Source organism: Dunckerocampus dactyliophorus, chromosome 2 (genome assembly GCF_027744805.1).
Source record: "Dunckerocampus dactyliophorus isolate RoL2022-P2 chromosome 2, RoL_Ddac_1.1, whole genome shotgun sequence".
Lineage (NCBI taxonomy): Eukaryota > Metazoa > Chordata > Actinopteri > Syngnathiformes > Syngnathidae > Dunckerocampus > Dunckerocampus dactyliophorus.
Genome location: NC_072820.1, coordinates 37,266,869 through 37,287,202, shown reverse-complemented (window position 1 = coordinate 37,287,202; position 20,334 = coordinate 37,266,869). Strand labels below are relative to the sequence as shown.

The 20,334-nt window shown below is 40.2% G+C and overlaps 2 protein-coding genes and 1 non-coding gene across 3 annotated transcripts in view; 1 reads left to right on the top strand and 2 right to left on the bottom strand.

Annotated features, from left to right (window-relative positions):
* LOC129168418 (cytochrome c oxidase subunit 6B1) overlaps nt 1-20,334 on the bottom strand; it is a 210,160-nt gene that overhangs the window by 71,073 nt on the left and 118,753 nt on the right. The window lies entirely within an intron of this gene.
* LOC129168367 (vesicular glutamate transporter 1-like) lies at nt 286-19,158 on the top strand. Its single transcript, XM_054753559.1, has 13 exons — nt 286-810; nt 5,992-6,244; nt 6,312-6,430; nt 7,773-7,887; nt 9,727-9,814; nt 9,895-9,981; nt 10,092-10,228; nt 10,300-10,449; nt 10,533-10,665; nt 15,169-15,279; nt 15,366-15,493; nt 15,849-15,918; nt 17,873-19,158. Exons 1-13 carry the CDS (start codon nt 749-751, stop codon nt 18,145-18,147), a joined length of 1,728 nt encoding a protein of 575 aa, XP_054609534.1. The 5' UTR covers nt 286-748; the 3' UTR covers nt 18,148-19,158.
* Nucleotides 17,516-17,588, bottom strand: trnar-ccu (transfer RNA arginine (anticodon CCU)). The gene has a single exon. It is a non-coding gene; the product is annotated as a tRNA-Arg (tRNA).

Genomic DNA, 20,334 nt, shown 5'->3' with positions numbered 1-20,334 from the left:
TTGCAGGAAATTACTTGCTCACCATTTTGTTCTTCCTCCTGAAATGGGAGCATTTTGAAGCCCCGCTTAGAACCTTCCAACAGTGCACAACATGCGCATTTGTATGATTTAAGATTTTGATAAAGAGTTTACGTTGCTAGAAAGTTTATTAACTGTACAGGAGCAGTATTCCCAATAATGTGACTGTACGATCCCGGAACCCCTCCCTTTCCTGTTTTCTTTCTTCCAAGTAGCCTTCTGTCTAATATGCTTCCACGGTTTACTCCCTCCACATACGCCATGTGCTCCACGAATAGCAGGCGCTTAGTTTGCGTGGGGCTGCGTGGGAGGAAGTGACATGCTACCTGGCTGACAGACTCACTACACTCCCACTTGGAGAGATTAGTGAGCCGGGGGCTGCGGTAATCTGGATTCAGGACCGCGGCCAGAGACAACGCTCGGCCATGAATCCTGTCGAAAGTTGCCTCCCGCGGGCTTCGAACCTGTGCGGACACCCGAGAATATAAAAGAAAGTTGTTTTTAATCCTTTTTACTACATTTAAGGACTTGAAACAAGTGAGATTTGATCATGTTATTGATTGACTTTACTTTCCACCAAGGCAGCTGAAGGTTACAGTGTCGAGTCTTCTGGACTGAAAGCAACTTTTATTTTTTTACTCTGAAGTTTGGATGTGTTAGTGGGAGCCATTAGGCGCGTGCACCACAGGACTAAGCTGTCGGGAGCGCGCACAGGCTGGACTAAGTGAGGATGGAGATCCGGCCGGACAGGTTTAAGGCTGTGGCTGCCACTACTCTGGGCAAAATATATGGGTATGTCATTTACACACACAAAAATACACAATTATTAGAACCACAGCATGCTGCGAAACATACAAACCATGAAATGCATCCTCGTGTTAAAAAAAGCCCACTGCACTGGGACACAAATCGCACAGGAAACTGGCATGCATTATTGATCACTTTGCTGTCCTGCAATCTCTAAAATAAATAAAGAATAAAGATACATAGAATATATACATAAAAATAAAAAATGAATAGTATAAACCACAATATAAATACATAAAAAAAATACCAAAACACAAATGTACAAAAATAAACTTAAAGTTATAAATAATAAACCAATTTAAAACACAAAAAAAATATATAAAAGGAAAAGTAGGAAAATATAAAATGTATAGTATAAAGCAAATGAATAAATGTAGAAATAAAATATATACAAGGGTTTGTACAAAACAGTATACTGTAAATAGATGAAACAATAGAAAAGAAAAGAAAGTAAAACATGGAAAAATATATAAAACATACTGTATAAAATCATAAATACATGAAAAGATAAAGAAATGGTCAAAGTAAAATTTTAAAATGTATTAAAACACAAATATTTAACACAAAAATCAAGAAAAAGCAAAATTAAGATGTGTAACACAACTTAATGAGTAAAGATCAACATGAATTTTAAAGAGATGTATCCGTCCCTTGGCTTGTAAAGAACAACAATATGAGCTGCACCGCCCCATGAGAACTGTATCAGTAAATTCAGCAAGGCTAGCCATGTTCACTCGTGAGTGACTCTGTTCGACAGGTTCATTGGACCATATGTTTATTACTGGGGTTGGAGAACTGCACTGCATCAAACTGTGTGGTGTTTCTAATATTTTGGTTGCCTCGGTTGGCCACATTAAGAGAGGTGTAACATTAGGAAGAGGTCTACGCCACAGCAAGCATGGATACACATGAATAAACATGTAATCATACGGAGCATTACTATGTTTGTGAAGGGAGATGTATGCCATCTATATGAAGTGGCAGTTAATGGAAGATGAAGATGAAGCATCACTGAGCATCCAAAGTGTGACACATTACAGGCAGAACACTTAAAGGACAGTAAAAAAAAAAAAGGTATCAATACATCTAATGTTGGAACATGGCAGTTGGGTGGGGTTGACCTTTGACCCAGTGGACAGCGTGGGAGAGAATAAGCGTAACTGTTGTATGAGTCTTGTCAATGATGTACAGTATATGCATGGCAGCCAGGTATTGATGAACTTCCTTTCTTTCTTTCCCTGCGGGATCCGATCCAGCGTCTAAACACTTAAATCCTCTCCAGAAATAGCCTCCCTCCTTGCTCCAAGCTGTTGAGCCACGTAAATCCCCACGGGCCGTATACACCTTTGCTGCCTCTCTTTCCCTCTTCCGTTGGTGGTTATGTTGTAGCCTCCCCCCCCCTCCACTTCGATGGGCCGTCCGGGATTAGGCCAGTGGGCCTATAAGGTGACACTTCCTCCAGGCACATGTGCTCTCAGGTGCTGCATCGCTTCCGTGCGTAACATGCACCCAGCCGCACGCTAGACTAGGATGAAGGAAGCATTCCCATCCTTAAGTCAATGTACTGTATAGGCATCATTAGATGGAATGACGTGATGCAACACAGCTACTCAACCGCTTTATCCAGTCCAATACCAAAAAGGAAAGACAAATATCTTCTTGCCCACCCGTATTTTTAAATTCATTCTGAATTGAAATGATTTATTACATAAAATTAGGTATATTTAGCTTTTAAAATGACAATTGCCTTAAGCTAAAAGGACAGAAGTCTGTCTGTCCCCTCTTTAAAAAAACAAAAACAAATTTGAACTCTTTTATAATCTCATGAAGAATTTCCAATTCTTCCATCCCTCCATTTATCCATTTTCTATGCCGCTCATCCTCATTAGGGTCACGGGGGTATGCTGAAGCCTATCCCAGCTGACTTCGGGCGAGAGGCCAGCCAATGGCAGGGCACATATAGACAAACAACCATTCACACTCACATTCATACCTATGGACAATTTAGAGTCTCCAATTAACCAAACATGCATGTTTTTGGAATGTGGGAGGAAATTGGAGTACCCGGAGAAAACCCACACACACACCGGGAGAACATGCAAACTCCACACAGAAATGCCCAAGCAGAGATTTGAACCCAGATCTCATGCTAACCACTCATACATACACACATACATCCTTATAAAAGAAATCAGTATTTCATTATAACATATGAGACTGTATCTGATACTGCATGTTATTCATATTTTTGCATGCCAGTATTATCTTTATTGTTTCATTATCAATTGTAGGGTAAATTATGATTTCAGGCATAAAAAATATTGAATAAAAAAATAACAATAGAAATATTAAAAATACATTATTTTAATCTTGCTATATTTACCATGTTGTAATACCATAATTGTAAAAAAAAACCTTGCTGCAAGAAATTCTGCATATTAGCATAGTAAGGATATACAGTATATAGTAGTCATGAATTCAAAAGTAGGTACCAAATATTTATCAACTGATAAATCAATCAAAAGCAAACAACAACAACTCAAAATTCCCTGAATTGCTGCAGAAATATTGTATTTTAGCATAATAATGAAATAGTCACATATTAAAAAAAAAAAGATAAATATTGGTTTAATATTAAATAAATCAAAAGTACAAAAATAAATAAATGTAATTTCCTCTGAATTTATGAAGCATAAATATTGTACTTGAGCATAGTAAGGACATACTCATGTATTCAAATAAATGCAGGTCACAGGTCACAGATTTCCATACTTTGCAAACAGTATGTTTATCTACCCCCTGAATCCTTGACATTTTGTCCTTGGCCTTTTTGTGGAAAGAAACCCATGCTGATGGGATACACGGGGGGATACGTGGCTTGATCTTCCTGTAATGTCATCCAGATTCCAGACAGATCAGTTTTCCGTGTTTGTAATAACCATCACGACTTGTCCTCATATGAGCAACAGAGGTGGGGGGGAGGGGGACGGTCAGGTAGCCTGGAAGGATTACCATGGATTGTCTTTAATTCAGGGTCAGGCCATGAGAAGTCATTCCTGCAGAAAAGATATACAGTGTAGAAATATCATTTTTAAAAAACCCAAACATTTTGACGATGGGAGATGCATGGACTAAACTGCCAGCTGCTATCAGGACTATGTGTGTGAGTCAGGGGAGATGATGGGAAAAAAAACCCGGCAGAGTGTGACGAGCAAGACAAAAATAGTTCAAGGGATCTCGAGATATGAATAATTCAAGCTTGAGAATCTATTAATACTTGATCAGCATCAATGATGGCAAGAAACCTGACTGACTTATTAAAAGAGCATGTGTGTTTCATGTTGAATTGCAGTTATTTTCCCTATTGGCTTGCTGTTCAAATATCTCATCTCTTTTGCTGTAGCTGGCCAAATGACACCAAATGACATCTACAGGTATTATAATAATACCTTTGGTGGTGTAGAAGTGTACTACGCCATCCTTAATGGTGTTTGGTGAGCTTATTCAGCTACTGCTAACTACAACCACAATTATAAACAGTGTGACTCAAAAATGAGCATGAGCATCTCATTTGAGTGTACCTAATGAAGCCAGACTATTTTTAGCCTTGGACAACGTGGATGTAATGTACAGTCCTATGAAAAGATTATCTTACACAAATATGACAAGGTAACTCTTCTACTCCTGAACCCGTGCACACAAAAGGGTGAAAACTGGTCAAAACATGCACCCCGACTATGTTGCCCGTGCTATTATTTGTATGACTAATACACCAAAGTTGGACCCGTTAATTTGAATTGACTTTAAATTTATCACACAGCCCAATGTCCTCTTCAAAACACCCACTGTAAATGTTAAGCTGAATCACCACGAAATTTGGTATGCACCTTTAGGGGACTGACAAGCAAAATTTGAGCAACATTGATTGAAAAACACGGCTCCCATCCAGCAAAACATTTTTGCAGGGGCATGGGACTTGGGGCTTAGCAACTAACTGTCCATAAGTCATTGACCATTGTCTAATGCAGGGGTCACCAACGTTTTTCCTTGTGAGAGCTACTTTTAGAAAATGAAAATGGCCAAGAGCTACTCATTTTTGTAACATTTATTTTCAGAGCTTATTTTAAACCCAAACAAAGCGAATATGCTTGTTTTACCAGAACATTAACAAAATGCTGGTGTCCACAACTCACATTCACACTCGTTGGTGACGCCTGGTCTAATGATTATAAAACATTGAGGATATCTGTGTTACAGTACATGTATGCCAGCATGTCTTCCAAAATATTTTCAGCACAAAAACTGCGGAACAATACGTGCTTTCACTTTTCAGTCGCCAAATACCAGAAAACCAGAAAAAGTCGCTGAATTTGTCGCCAGTCGCCTTTGAGAAAATATGTCGCCAAAAGGGTTTGGAATGTCGCCAGATTTGTCGCCAAGTTGGCAACGCTGTCCAAAGTATCACGGCATCTGCTCTGCACTTGTCAATGACGTGTCCATGTTTACATCTTTTACCCACACCGCACCATACTGTCAGGTGATGAGTGTAGCTGTGCAAAACCGAATCCTAACATATAGGCTAAAAACACCTCGAGTAGACGGGAAGCCAATGCTGAATCAGCAAGGAGGTGTACGGAGATACTGTACTCTCTTTTGCTGAGGTTGTGCATGGGGTAGTCAAATACATAGCTGGCAAGAGTGTGAAAATGGACAGTTTTATTATTCATTTGTCTATTTTGGACAACAGACGTGACTTCTGTGTTCACTGGGAAAATTGGCTAATTGATATTCTCTAAGTTCATTAAAATACTTGTACATTTTCTTACATGGCAAATTTTTTACCTTTACCTTTACCTTTACCTTTACCTTTTTTCTTCTGATGATATATCAGTCTAATGTACATTTAGGATACATTGTTCATTATTAGAAATATGTTTCTTTGTTTATTGACTATGGGTAAGCACATGCTTCTATGACATTATAGCACTGATTTTGATTTAGATTGACTGAAATTTGGATTTTGAAGCTCACTTGGTGTGAAAAGCCATGTTAAAGAGGTGCCTTGTCAGAAACATCAGTAATAAGTTATCAAATATGGTTCCTTCAAGTAAATGGTAGCGTTCCTTGTATTCTAATCCATCCACTCCTTCCTTTCCTTCATCCCAGAGCTCTAGAGAAGAAGCAGGAGAATGGCGAGACCATCGAGCTATCAGCCGAGGGTAGGCCGGAGCTGGTGGAGGAGAAGGAGTTGCCCATAGTGGACTGCACATGCTTCGGCCTGCCCCGCCGCTACATCATCGCCATCCTCTCCGGCATCGGCTTCTGTATATCCTTCGGCATCCGATGCAACCTGGGCGTGGCCATCGTCAGCATGGTCAACAGCCACACTATCTTTCGGGACAACAAGGAGGTCATAGTTGTGAGTAGCTCTTTTTTTCTTTTTTCTTTTTCTTTTTTAAGTGACTTACCTGGCTGTGTCTTGACAGAAAGCTCAGTTTGACTGGGATCCGGAGACAGTGGGAATGATCCACGGCTCCTTCTTCTGGGGATACATAGTGACACAAATCCCAGGAGGGTTCATCTGCCAGAAGTTTGCTGCAAACAGGTTGGTGCCTCACTTATATGGACTCCATTTTCTTCTCTTACAATGGTGTGAAAAAGTGTTTGCCCCCTTCCTGATTTCTTTTTTTTTGCATGTTCGTCACGCTTAAATGTTTCAGATCATCACACAAATTGAAATACTAGTCAATGACAACACAATGACACAAAATTAGGTTTAAAAATTTTTTTTTTTTTTTTTTATTAAGGGAGAAAAAAAATCCAAACCTACATGGCCCTGTGTGAAAAAGTGATTGCCCCCTAAACCGAGTAACTGGTTGGGCCACCCTTAGCAGCAACAACTGCAATTTAACGTTGTAATTCAGCCACATTGGAGGGTTTTGAGCATGAAGCGCCTTTTTAAGGTCATGTCACAGCATCTCAATAAAATTCAGGTCAGAACTTTGACTAGACCACTCCAAAGTCTTCATTTTGTTTTTCTTCAGCCATTCAGAGGTGGACTTGCTGGTGTGTTTTGGATCATTGTCCTGCTGCAGAACCCAATTTGGTTTCAGCTTGAGGTCACAAACAGATGGCCGGACATTCTCCTTCAGGATTTTTTGGTAGACAGCAGAATTCATGGTTCCATTTATCACAGCAAGTTTTCCAGGTCCTGAAGCAGCAAAACAGACCCAGAGCATCACACTACAACCACCATATTTTACTGTTGGTATGGTGTTCTTTTTCTGAAATGCGTTGTTACTTTTCCGCTACATGTAATGGGACACACACCTTCCAAAAAGTTTAATTTTTGTATGGTCATACCACACAGTATTTTCCCAAAGGTCTTGGGGATCATCAAGATGTTTTCTGACAAAATTGAGACAAGTCTTAATGTTCTTTTTGTTCAGCAGTGGTTTTCATCTTGGAACTCTGCCATGCAGGCCGTTTTTCCCCAGTGTCTTTCTTCTGGTGGAGTCATGAACACTGACCTTAACTGAGGCAAGTGAGGCCTTCATTTCTTTGGATGTTGTTGTGGGGTCTTTTGTGACCTCTTGGATGAGTCGTCGCTGCACTCTTGGGGTCATTTTGGTTGGCCGGCCACTCCTGGGAAGGTTCACCACTGTTCCATGTTTTCGCCATTTGTGAATAAATGGCACTCACTGTGGTTTGCTGGAGACCATGTAGGGCCATGTAGGTATGGATTTTTTTCTCCCTTAATAATAAAAAGCATAATTTAAAAACTGCATTTTGTGTTCATTTGTGTTGTCATTGACTCATATTTAAACTTGTTCGATGATCTGAAACATTTAAGTGTGACAAACGTGCAAAAAAGAAATCAGGAAGGGGGCAAACACTTTTTCACACCACTGCATATGTACTAATATCTTTCTTCTTCTTTCTTTCAGAGTATTTGGCTTTGCTATAGTGGCCACTTCTTTCCTGAACATGCTTATCCCATCGGCAGCTCGCATGCATTTTGGTTGTGTCATTGTTGTCAGGGTGCTTCAAGGCCTTGTGGAGGTACTTTGCTCTTCTCTACAGCTTATTTCCACTAAAACATACATTCAGCTTGGATTAGTGGGGAATGGAAGTCGGAAACGGGGACTGAAGCCACACCAGCTGCACATGTCTATACAGTCGTCCCTCACTCCATCGCAGTTTTTCAAACATTGATGAATAAATGAATGATTGCTGTTTTGTTGTTGATTATGGCCTATTATTAGTAAAAAAAAATATGCATATTTAAGCAAATTCTACAGATTTTTGCTCAAATTAAGCATTTTCAAGCATAAAAATTGCTAAACGCACTATAATAAAAATACAGTATAAGCCATTAAAGGAAAACTGCACATGAGTGTGTGTTGAAACTAGTCCCGAGCTGGCTAGTAGTAGTCTGTGTGGTGTGCCGAGGTGTCACTACGCCATCAAAGTAGTTCTTTGGTGTAACAATGTTAATAACAATAATAATATTAACAATGTCGCTGTAGCTTGGTTAATATGCAGGTCACATAATGTAAATGTAGCATTGTTGCCGGTTTTTGGAGTTTTTTTCAGAAAGCTTTATAGGCGGAATTGGTGCGTCACATTATGGGCATTCTTAGGTGCCTTTTTTTTTAGCTGTTTTTTTCGGGTAATATGAATGTAAAGGTGACTGTATGGGTTTTATTTCATGTCTAGATGGCTCTAATAATGTTAAAACTGTATTTAGAAGATCGTAAACAGGTTTTCTATGCCGTAACTACAAAAATATTCCATTTATAAAAGAAGGAATCCTACTTTGCGGAAATTCACTTACCGCACTCGTGTCTGGAACCAATTAACCTCGATAGACGAGGGATTACTATATGAAACACTACGCTACCAGAGGCCTTTTGCCATAGTTAAACATTTGAATCAGTATAGTTTATATGTTCAACTATAAATCTGAGCATGTGTTGCAAATGCTGTTTCCTTGGCAATTTGGGGCTTGTTTGCCGCACTCTACAACTTCCATTGCAACTAAGAGAAGAAGGCTTTACTGCCTCACGCAGCAGAAAAAGAACAAGGAAATCCAGCAGGAACAAAGGCACTTAAATCAGACAGGGCTCACTCGGAAAGAAGCATTACTCTGTATTAAATATAAAAATAGAAATCGCAAAGGGTCCTTCAAGCTATCTTAGCTACTGTATCTATCTACCTATCTAGCTGGACACATTGCTAGGCAGAATTGAAATTATTGTGCCCAAAAGCCCAATAAAAATGGACACATTGGTAGAGGACTTCACTGTCCCACATACGTATCAGTGAAAGGACAGGGAGAGTCGGCAGGAACAAAATCGGACAGAGGCACTACTCTATCTCAAATATAAAATACATGTTGCATTATGTACATGTTTATCTATATAGTCATTTGTTTCTAAGCAGAATTTGAATTATTGTGCCCTAACTAGGGGCGAGAGGGCTTCACTGTCCCACACAACAGAAAGGACAGGGAGTGTCGGCAGTCACACAGACAGCCACACATTAAGGAAATCCTGGATTGTCCAACTATATGGACCACCACACGATGGCCTTACACAATGGCCAATTTGAGTGCCTATAGTTTATCCAATTATCTATCTGGTCACTTGTGGCTGATCAGACTTTGAATTACTAACTAGGTGTAGAGCGCTTCACTGTCCCACACAACAGAAAGGACAGGGACAGTCGGCACACACACAAGAAGACGATTCCAAAAATGCACTAAGGATTATGAAACCACTTTACTTACATTTATACACATGATTTCCAAAATGTAATCACTGCTCTGTATTAAATATAAAATAATCTTGAAGGCCTTTCTGTTTCTCTCCAGCTTGCTAATGTATTCTCTTCTTACAGGGGGTGTCCTACCCGGCCTGTCATGGTATTTGGGCCAAATGGGCACCTCCTCTTGAAAGAAGTCGCTTGGCTACGACAGCCTTTTGTGGTGCGTTTTTTTTTTACATCCACTTGAAAAGCTCGATCACTTATTTGTCCAATTAACCTGTGATGTTTTGTCTGAAACAGGTTCTTATGCCGGTGCTGTGATCGCCATGCCATTAGCTGGAATCCTGGTCCAGTACTCAGGATGGTCGTCAGTCTTCTATGTCTATGGTAAGACATGGTGCTTTGCAGTTTCATTGAGAAAGCTGCTGTGTGTCTACAGTGAGAACAAATACATGCCAATGGAGCCTTTTTAACCCTACAGTTTCTTCTTCCTCCAGGAAGTTTTGGGATCCTGTGGTACTGCTTCTGGATCATGGTGTCTTACGAAAGCCCCGCCGCTCATCCCACCATCACTGAGGAGGAGAGGAAATACATCGAAGAGAGCATCGGCGACTCAGCTCAACACTCAGTGTCGGTCCGTATGACCTTTTCATCACCTGTTGTCTTGGTATCTATGAAAGTCCAAAAAGTTCTGCTGTGTTCCAGAAATTCAACACACCATGGAGGGCCTTCTTCACATCCATGCCAGTCTACGCCATTATTGTGGCAAACTTTTGCAGGAGCTGGACCTTCTACTTGCTCCTCATCAGCCAGCCCGCCTACTTTGAGGAGGTGTTTGGCTTCGAGATTAGCAAGGTGAGCCAAGGAAATACTCTGATCTTCACACCAATCTTCTCCTCCTGTGTCCACCTTCATCCAACTCTCTCTTGTTCCTGCAGGTGGGAATAGTGTCTGCTCTTCCCCACCTGGTCATGACCATTATTGTGCCAGTTGGAGGCCAGCTTGCTGATTACCTGCGCTCCAACAACATCATGACCACCACTAACGTCAGGAAAATTATGAACTGTGGAGGTACAGTAAGTTTATAATAATATGAAACAAAATATAAATACTAGCATTATTATTATGGAGCGCATGATAATAATCAGTGGCCTACTGGTTAGCATGTTGGCCACACAGTCAGGAGTCAGGAGATCTGTGTTCAACTCTGCCAGGCATGCCAGTAAATGTTGCTGTAGTTGTTGTGAAGGTTGTTTGTCTATACAGTATGTGCCCTGCGATTTACTGGCGACAAGTGCAAGGTATACCCCGCCTCTCACCCTGAAGTCCGCTAGAATTACAGCATATGCCTGCGACCCTAGTAGCACCCCTAGAAGCGTAGAAGATGGATGGATGGACAATTATCGGGCCGATATGAGGAATTATGAGATCATACTGATAAATCTCATGACTGATAACATTTTTAAAAGGCTCCAGTGAGGTGAGATTACCTGTACTGTGCAGGTGGGGAGTTAGGTTGAGCAAATCAAGTGCTCCTTTTCTGTGACTTGCTGCAAACGGCCTGTCGTAACTTCCCCTGAACTCACTTGTAAACTAACATGGGGTCGATCATGTGGGATTTGTCACTGTTTCAAAGGGGCTTGCTCGGGGTTTGCTGCTATCGCCGCAATGTTTGAAAAGTGAAAAAATGTTTGCCAGAGGCGACCCGAGAGCTAAAGCGACCTGTGATTTCATCATGGAAATGATGGTGCTGGATGATCAACCCTTTGCCATTGTTGAAGATAACGGCTTTTGTCGGCTGGTAAATTCCTTGGAGCCACGGTTTGTAAGGACAAATCTACTGGTACATTTTGTCAAATCCGACTTTGTTTGAGTCGTTCTTACCTCCAAATGTGCACAAACTACAGTTAATAGCTATCGGTATCGATATCGGTCTTGAGTGTCCATCCCTAAATATCATATACTTGTACTACTACCACTGCTACTATTACTAATAGTACGGTAATTATAAGAATGGTAATAATACGAAAATAATTACGAATGTCTGATAATATCGGGTGCCCGATATTGGCATAAAAATGGGTTCACATCGGTATCGGTATAGGTTTTTCTGCTGATAATGATATCGGCACTAAAGCGATGACATGCTCCAAAGAGCACCAAGCTTGCAAGCCCAGCATGTCCCCGGTCTGGAATTATATGTATGCCATTTGCAATGTGTAGTAAATAAGTAAGTAAGGCGTCTTCCTTTAATGTTTTTAATCAAATAGCACACCTCAGTCACACGCAGCTAGCATAACTGCAGCCCACTTTTTTCATTCATCCTTTATTTAACCACATAAACCTCATTGATATTAAAAATCTCTTTTACAAGACTGACCTGGCCAAGACGGCAGCATAACACAAAGTTTCTGACAAGACATTCCCGACATACAATACAATGTTCACAGTGAACAATCAACACTTAAAAATATTTAAGAATAGTTCCACTGGCCAAGCCCCTTGATTTCACGTTCCTTAAATTCTCCTAACATAACAAGTTGAGACAAGTTGAAGTCATTTTGCAGATCATTCCATGCAAAAGGTGCAGCGTAGTGGAATGCTGTCTAACTAACAAACAGTCCAACTCTGTTCTGACACTAGGAACAACCATCAGTACTTTTTTCTGAGCGCGCAGAGCATGCTGTTGTTTGTGCATGGTGTTTATGCATGTATGTGCAGAGGTAGGAGCCCAAGAATACATTTCGAAATGAAAGTCAACCAGTGAGTCCACCTGCGAACATAAGGGGATGGAAACTCTGCTGCAGCATACGATGTACAATGGTGAACACCATTGCCACGGCCGGTCATGAAGTGTAAAGCAGAGTGGTAAACAAGCTTTTTTTAAAGATGCTCTGACGCATTCATAAAAAGAAGGTCACCATAATCCAGCAAAGGTAAGAAAGTAGCAGAAATGAAACGCTTTGTTGTATAAGCTCAGAAGCAGGATTTATTTCTGAAGAAAAAAAAAATGTAGCTTCACTTTACGTACAAGATGCTCAATATGTTGTTTAAAGGGCACATTTTCATCGATAATGATGCCTAAGTACTTGTGCGATGAGACTATTTGAATTTCTTTCCCTTCAGCTGTTTTGATTTTAGGAATCTGAGAGGGTAGCCGTTTTCCATTTGAGAAAACCCTAACTTTATATTTGTCTGCATTTAACACTAGCCTCAGCTGATTTAGATGTGACTGAACAGCAACAAATTCAGACTGTAAGAAACCGAAGGCTTGGTCAATTGAAGGAGAGGAACAACAGATGATTGTATCATCTGCATAAACATGAAAAAAGACGCTCGATACGTTTTGACAAAGACTGTTCACATCAATGGAAAACAACAAAGGATCTAGAACAGAACCTTGGGGTACTCCTTTAGTTACTAAAAGGTAGGAGGAAGACAGACAAGCAAAGTGTACACACTAAGTTCTACCTGACAGATAGTTAGAAAACCAGCCAACAGCTGTGTAGGATAGCCCAATTTTAGAAAGCCGATATACAGTAACAAGTTGTCATGATCAACAGCGTCAAAGGCTTTAGACAAGTCGATAAAAAGTGACTCAATGATATCATTAACAACTTTAACTGCAGCAGTTATTGTACTGTGTTGTTTTCGGAAACCAGATTGGTTGCATGATAAAATATTATGAGCCCTAATAAATCTTTTAAGCTGTGCAGCAACAATTTATTGAAAGACTTTTGCCAGAACACATACTGTAACTTTGATATCGGCCTGTAGTTATTAAGGTTGGCCGAGTCCCCTCCTTTCAACAAGGGGAGAACATAAGCAGATTTCCAGACAGCAGGGATAACATTGTTTGAACGACTCAGGTTAAAAAGATAGGTAAGAGGTTCAGTTGTAAAATCTTTTGGCGATCTAAGAAAAAAAGGATCAAGATTGTAGATTTGTCAGTTTGCAACAGCTGAAGGGCTCTGTAGACCTCTGCCTCAGTCACTTGTCTGAAAACAAACGAGGCAGTTGAACAAGGTAATGAAGGGGGCAGAGACTGCCCCTTGTGTTTAAGTGACGTTTTAGAGTTGGGGTGCAATGCCTCATATAAACAATCTAATGAAACAAAATGTTCATTGAAGCTATTTAGGATTTCCCATTTATCCGTAAGAGTACGCGACTTTTTAACAATGCATGTTGGGGGTTCATTTTTTTGCATTGCTCTGTCAGACAATTTTATAATTTTCCAAAATTGCTTTGGGTCATTTAGATTACTTGTAGTTTTAGACAAGTAACACTCACATTAATAATATTTTTAATAATAGAAGTGCAACGATTTCTGAGTCGTCTAAAACTCAGCCAGTCGACCAGAGACTTGTTTTTTCTAGCGTTAGCCCAAGCGTCGTCTCTTGCATTCAAAAGCTCTGATAGCTCGCAGGAAAACCAAAAGTTGTTGCGACCATTTACTCGAAATTTGAGAAAACGGTGCATGCATGTTCATAATTTCAGATAAGGCGTCGTAAAAATATTTCCACGCTAATTCGACATCATTGATGAGATCAATCTTTTTCCAGTCATAAATCCATAAGTCATGATATAAAGTTTGCTCACAGAAATGTTTAAAACCTTGTTTAAAATATCACTGACTGTATTAGTCCAACGTTTTATACTTTGCACATGGATGTTTGTGCCGCATAGAAATGTGCAGCTTTCCAAATTCTATTGCTGCAAGTATTCTTTAATTGGATTCTTATTTGTGATTCAAAATAATCTGTCTTCCTTTTTGATAGTAGGAGAGCATGTCATTTAAGTTGACTATTGGTCATGATTTTTGATGATGATCGCTGTTTTTTGGACTAAATGTTTGAAGTAAATATGGCATCTTTTCTATAACTTCCATTGCAGTATGCAGCACCCAGTGCCGTCACAATAAAAGAAGCATAATATGTTCACTGCACGACTTTAGTTTGATAATAGTGGTATCAGTTGACATTGGTATCAGTAATGCTGGCCAATATCACTATACCGGATATCGGTAAGAAAGCCAATGTCAAGCATCTTTAATAATAATACATATTTTTATTATGATTTGAATATTGCTTTTCAAATCCTGCTTCCAAGTCTGTGGGAAGACTTTTGGGAAATGCTTCTTTCTGTTGGCCTGATGGATGATGGACAATAACTCCCACAGGCACACTCCAAAACCGTGTAGAAAGTTTGTTATGTTGTAGAAACTCCTTATTTTCTTTCATTTTCACTTCCATTGTCCTATTATCCAGATTATTTTTGTCTAAGTTCATTGTATGTGATTTCATTTCCAGCCTTTTCTTAGTATAAAAGTTTGTCTATTCTGCCCAGAAACTAGACCTAAACTTTGCTTTGCTGCATTGAGGCAAACATGACTCGCTACAAATCAGAAGCGCTGCCTCTTTCAATGTGGGCTATTTTTGCACAAAGAAGAGAGAGGATCAATAGTGAAGTGAAATGGAGAGGTGTACACGGTGTACATGCAGTTCAGTGCGGAGGAAACTTGAGGTCACTGCTGAAAAAGACCTCTTCTTCTTCCTCCTGTGTGCTCTATGTCAGGCTTTGGCATGGAGGCCACCTTGCTTCTGGTGGTGGGCTTCTCACACACAAAGGGGGTCGCCATCACCTTCTTGGTTCTTGCTGTGGGATTTTCTGGCTTTGCAATCTCAGGTGAAGACATCTACAGTATATCATTTATTTTCTCATTTTCTGCCACATGTGTCTAACTGAAGATGTATATGTTTATACCTTTTTAGGTTTCAATGTCAACCACTTGGACATTGCTCCACGCTATGCCAGCATCCTCATGGGCATCTCCAATGGGGTGGGCACACTGTCTGGTATGGTTTGCCCACTTATAGTTGGTGCCATGACAAAACATAAGGTGAGATTTGACTGCCCAGCGGAAACTACAGTTAAAAAAATTCTTTGCTAGATGCTGGCTGATTTATTTAGATTTTGAGAGAAACATTCTGATAGGAAATAATGGAATAATAGAAATCGGCTGTTCCAGGGTCAAACTGTTGCCAGCATAGAAGTTTTATTGACTGTTTTAAGTAACATTGTAACATTTGTAATGGTCATACAAGTATAGGTCTAAAAATAAGTTAACAACTGTATAAAACATGTGTTTTCAACCTTAACTTAGATCAAGGCCACACAATGAAAAATCCAAGGACGCTTTTTGCTCTGTTTTTACAATTTTTGCTGGCATGTAATATATGAAGCTTTTCTTGTAGACACGTGAAGAGTGGCAAGGTGTGTTTCTCATCGCCTCTCTTGTACATTATGGAGGTGTTATATTCTATGGTGAGTACAGTATCTCACTAAAGTGAGTAGACCTTGAACATTTCAGCCACTATTATACCATCTCAAGGGATAATACTATAGAAATGAAACCTGGATATACTTTAGAGTAGTCACTGTACAGCTTGTACAGCAGTATAGATTGGCTATCCACTGAAAATGAGTCAACACAAAGCCATGTTGTCTGAATAGCTGGCAATACAGTCTATGACGTTTTTCTGTGTACCTGGGTGGCTAATGGATAAGGCACTGTCCTCCTAAGCCAGGGTTTGGGGGGGTTGAGTTCCATCTTGGGTGTTAGCTTTTGGGTATTTGGGCTAGTTTCAAAAATAATTCTACTTCCTGTTCTGCCAAAAGCTCCTCAGAGGAGACTAAACCATTAATAAAGATTGCATGTCACAGTACATGTTCAAATTTGTGTTTCCCCTGACTGAACCGCAACACTCATGCATTACCAGACCATCACGCTACCAGCATGCATCTTGGTACTCACTTGTAGTGATGTGCGATACCACTGATTTTGTTTTCGATCATTTTCGATTGCTTGCTAAACTTTATTCACAATTCACACATTCACACCGTTTACGATCAGCCATTGTTTCAACAGACTTAGACTGACTAACCGAGCATTATGTCCTTACTCATGCGGAGTAAAACGTAGTTCCCACCAACCGTGTATCATGTAGGCACGATCTCAATAATTCAGTTATTTTACACTGTGTTCCTGTTAATGATACATTACCTAAAATGACTGAAGTATCAAAAATATAGATATTTTGATTGAGAATGGATCTCAGAGCCTGAAGAGCTGATATCGGAAGTATCGATCCGCATACCACTACTCACTTGTGTCGCTAGCGGTGTGTTGAGTCAAGTGAGTACCCCTCAACGGTGTTCGGTTATGGTGTGATTAGACTGAGTATGCCACTTCCCGTCCTGCATGCTGCTCCTCAGAGTAGAATCTAAGCCATCAAAAGGGAATTGTAAAGTACTTTTTATGCACGTGCAGATGCACTGAAAAAGCAAACTGAAATCAAGCATGGTGGTAATGTCTTGGTCTGGGGCTGCATGAGTGCCACCAGCTGCGGTTCCAGCCATCCATCTTCAATGGCGCTAATCCTCACTAGGGTCGCGGGGGTATGCATAGAGCCTACACCAGCTGACTTTGGGTGAGAGGCGGGTTACACACTGGACTGTTCGCCAGCCAATGGCAGGGCACATATAGACAAACAACCATTCACACTCACATTCATACCTATGGACAATTTAGCGTCTCCAATTAACCTAACATGCATGCAATGTGGGAGGAAACCGGAGTACCCGGAGAAAATCCACGCACACACGGGGAGAACATGCAAACTCCAGTACAGTAATGCCCAACAGAGATTCAAATCCAGGTCTTCCAGATCTTCCGACTGTGTGGCCAACATGCTAACCACTAGTACACCGTGTGGCCCAGCTGTGGTTCTTTGGGGAGAAATTTGAATTTCAACAAGTACTGTGACATGAGATCTGTATTTTCACAAACTGCTACTTCATTGGTTCAGATTATACCCTGAGGAGTATTTTAGCAACCAGTCCAATCAACCCCAAAACCTAACACCCCAGATGGGACTTGAACCCACAATCCCTGGCTTAGGAGGCCAGTGCCTTATCCATTAGGCCACTGGGGCACAGTGATGAACAGCCTCCTGTCTATCTGCCTTAAAAGTTGGAGCCAACGTGGCTGATAATGAGGCATACTCATTATTTAGACAATAATGGCTGTGTTGACTTATTTTTAGAGGACAGTAAATCTATACTCCGATACAAGCTATACACTGACTTCACTAAAGCATATCCAGGTTTGATTTCTATAGTATATATATGTTTAGCACTTGATATATTGTAATATGAATGCTTGCTGAAATGTGAAATCTGAGTTCTTTTAATGATAACTGGAAAATGTTGCACCCAGGCCTCTTTGCATCCGGAGAGAAACAAGCCTGGGCTGAGCCGGAGCAGCTGAGCGATGAGAAATGCGGCATCCTGGATGAGGATGAGCTCGCAAATGAGACGGAGGAGCTGTATCGCACCAGTGGTGGCGTGGGCTACGGCGCCACAAACCAGGGGGCCGACCCCAACGGGGGCACGGGAGGAGGCTGGGTCTCGGACTGGGACAAAACGGAGGAATACGTGCAACCGGCCGGCAGCAACAATTACTTTTACAGCGGCGAGGAAGAGTTGACATAAAAAGGCACCAGACTGGGCATGTTTACAGCAACTGGAGCAGCTTCACTTGGTGGCAGGAGGAACTTCTAAAATGGTTTGGATTTGACATGGAACCAAGTCTGCCTGCATTACTACCACCATTATTGTTATTGTTATTATCAATCAACCTCTTTGAGAGAGACTGCACAGTGGACATTAGTGATCTACATTGTGTGTTTGTGTGTGGTTGCATTGTGAGTGTCTTAGGACAGCCTATTGGAAAAGGCCTGTGTTTATTCATTCTTTTATTTAATTTAGACGTTTCTCATTGAAGTGACTGGATTTTGATCTCATTTGTATACCTCTAGTAATATAAAAACATCAAAATCCCACAGTTAGGTGTTTCAATGAAAGGATTTCTCCCTGGTTGTCCTCCATCTTCAACAATTCAAGACATCTTGTGCCAATAGCAATATACAGAAATTTGCTATATTTGCTGCGCATGTTTGATTCCCTCACGCCAAAACGCGCTTAAGTCCCTAACAAAATGTCTCAGTAAGTTCCATTTCTGGTTATCATCACACTTCTCCTCTTTGCCATCACTTGTACCCTTGTGTGGTGACATCACTTAAAAAAAAAAAGCCAAAGAGAAAGCAAAACACACTTGTTTCAGATGCTCATGTCATGAATGATAACGGTTTGAATTCCAAGTTTTGTTTGACTTTTGAGGCATTTTTTCCCCCTAGGGAGTTTTGGGTTGAACAGCAAATTGTCCCACTTTTGGGGCGTTTGACTTTGGTATATGTTATTTTGCCCGTAAATTAAAATGCAGACAACAAAACTGACACATCTTTAGAGTAGATGTAATTGAATGTATGTATCATACCTCAATCTAAAGGTTTCAAATCAAACATACAACCCAACACTGAGTATTATGTCCATTTCAGTATTAAATGTTATTTTTACCATTTTACTGTTCATTTTTATTTGTTCTGTATTGTAAACTACAAATATAAATTTGCATGTGTAATAAATCCTAGAAGTGATCCTGTACATTAACTTCCATTGTACCATCTTTCCCTTCTCATATTTCCACTGCTTCCTGCCTTTTCTTTCCTTGTAACCCGGATGTTGGTCCTTAGATGGTTTTATATTTCTCATATGCCGTGCTGCTCCCTCTTCCTCACACTCCACACAGCAAATTGATTTCCAAGCTGAAGTGCAACAGCCTGGATGGATACATAGGAGGCAAAATAGATTTGGATGGCACCACACACACACACACACACACACACACACACACACACACACACACACACACACACACATATATATATATATATATATATATATATATATATATATATATATATATATATATATATATATATATATATATATATATATATATAAAAAGGACGTACACTTGCGGCTCAAAGAGTCACCTTACTGTCCTGCTCTGGAATCTCAAATCAACAGGATTATCCTGCATCCATCTGGCAGGAGGAAGAGGATGGGGAAGGTGTGTGGGGTGAGGAAGCTCACAGCATTTAATTTTTCAAGTATATTTGAACCTTGGCACACCATTGATTAAACATGAAAAGAACAAGAGTGAAGTAATGCATGACACTTTTACAGCCCAACATGTCTCAAATTGAATTTAATCATAACAAACAATGACAAAAATACTTTTCATCTGTCATGAATTTACATTTTATTTGTAAGATCACTCCCATCTATCATGTTGAATGAAACAAAAAAACTAACAAACGTAAAACAACACTATTTGCTGTATAATTCGATGTAAAGTCACCTACTGAAATGAGTCTGTTGCACTTACTTCTAGTGACCACCAGAGGCCAGCATACACTGCTTTTCATTGTCACTAACTTCAGGTTTCGTCTAAGAAAATGATTTTTTTTTCTAATTAAAAGAAAAACAAATAAGCGCATTTTTATGGCGTTTTTCAAGGTACCAAAAGAACCTGATCAATAATAATAATATTTATCAACTTCACAAATATTAAGCTATTTAGGTAATATTAATTTACTGACTGAATTATTATTACCTACTCCTACTAGCTTATTAATAATATCCATCCTTCTATTTTCTTCTGCTTATCTGGGTCCGAGGGTAGCAGTCTGGGTAGGGAAGTTCAGGCTTTGCGTTCTCCAGCCACCTCTTCCAGTTCCACCAGGGTGACACACGTGTCCAGGCCAGCTGCAAGAC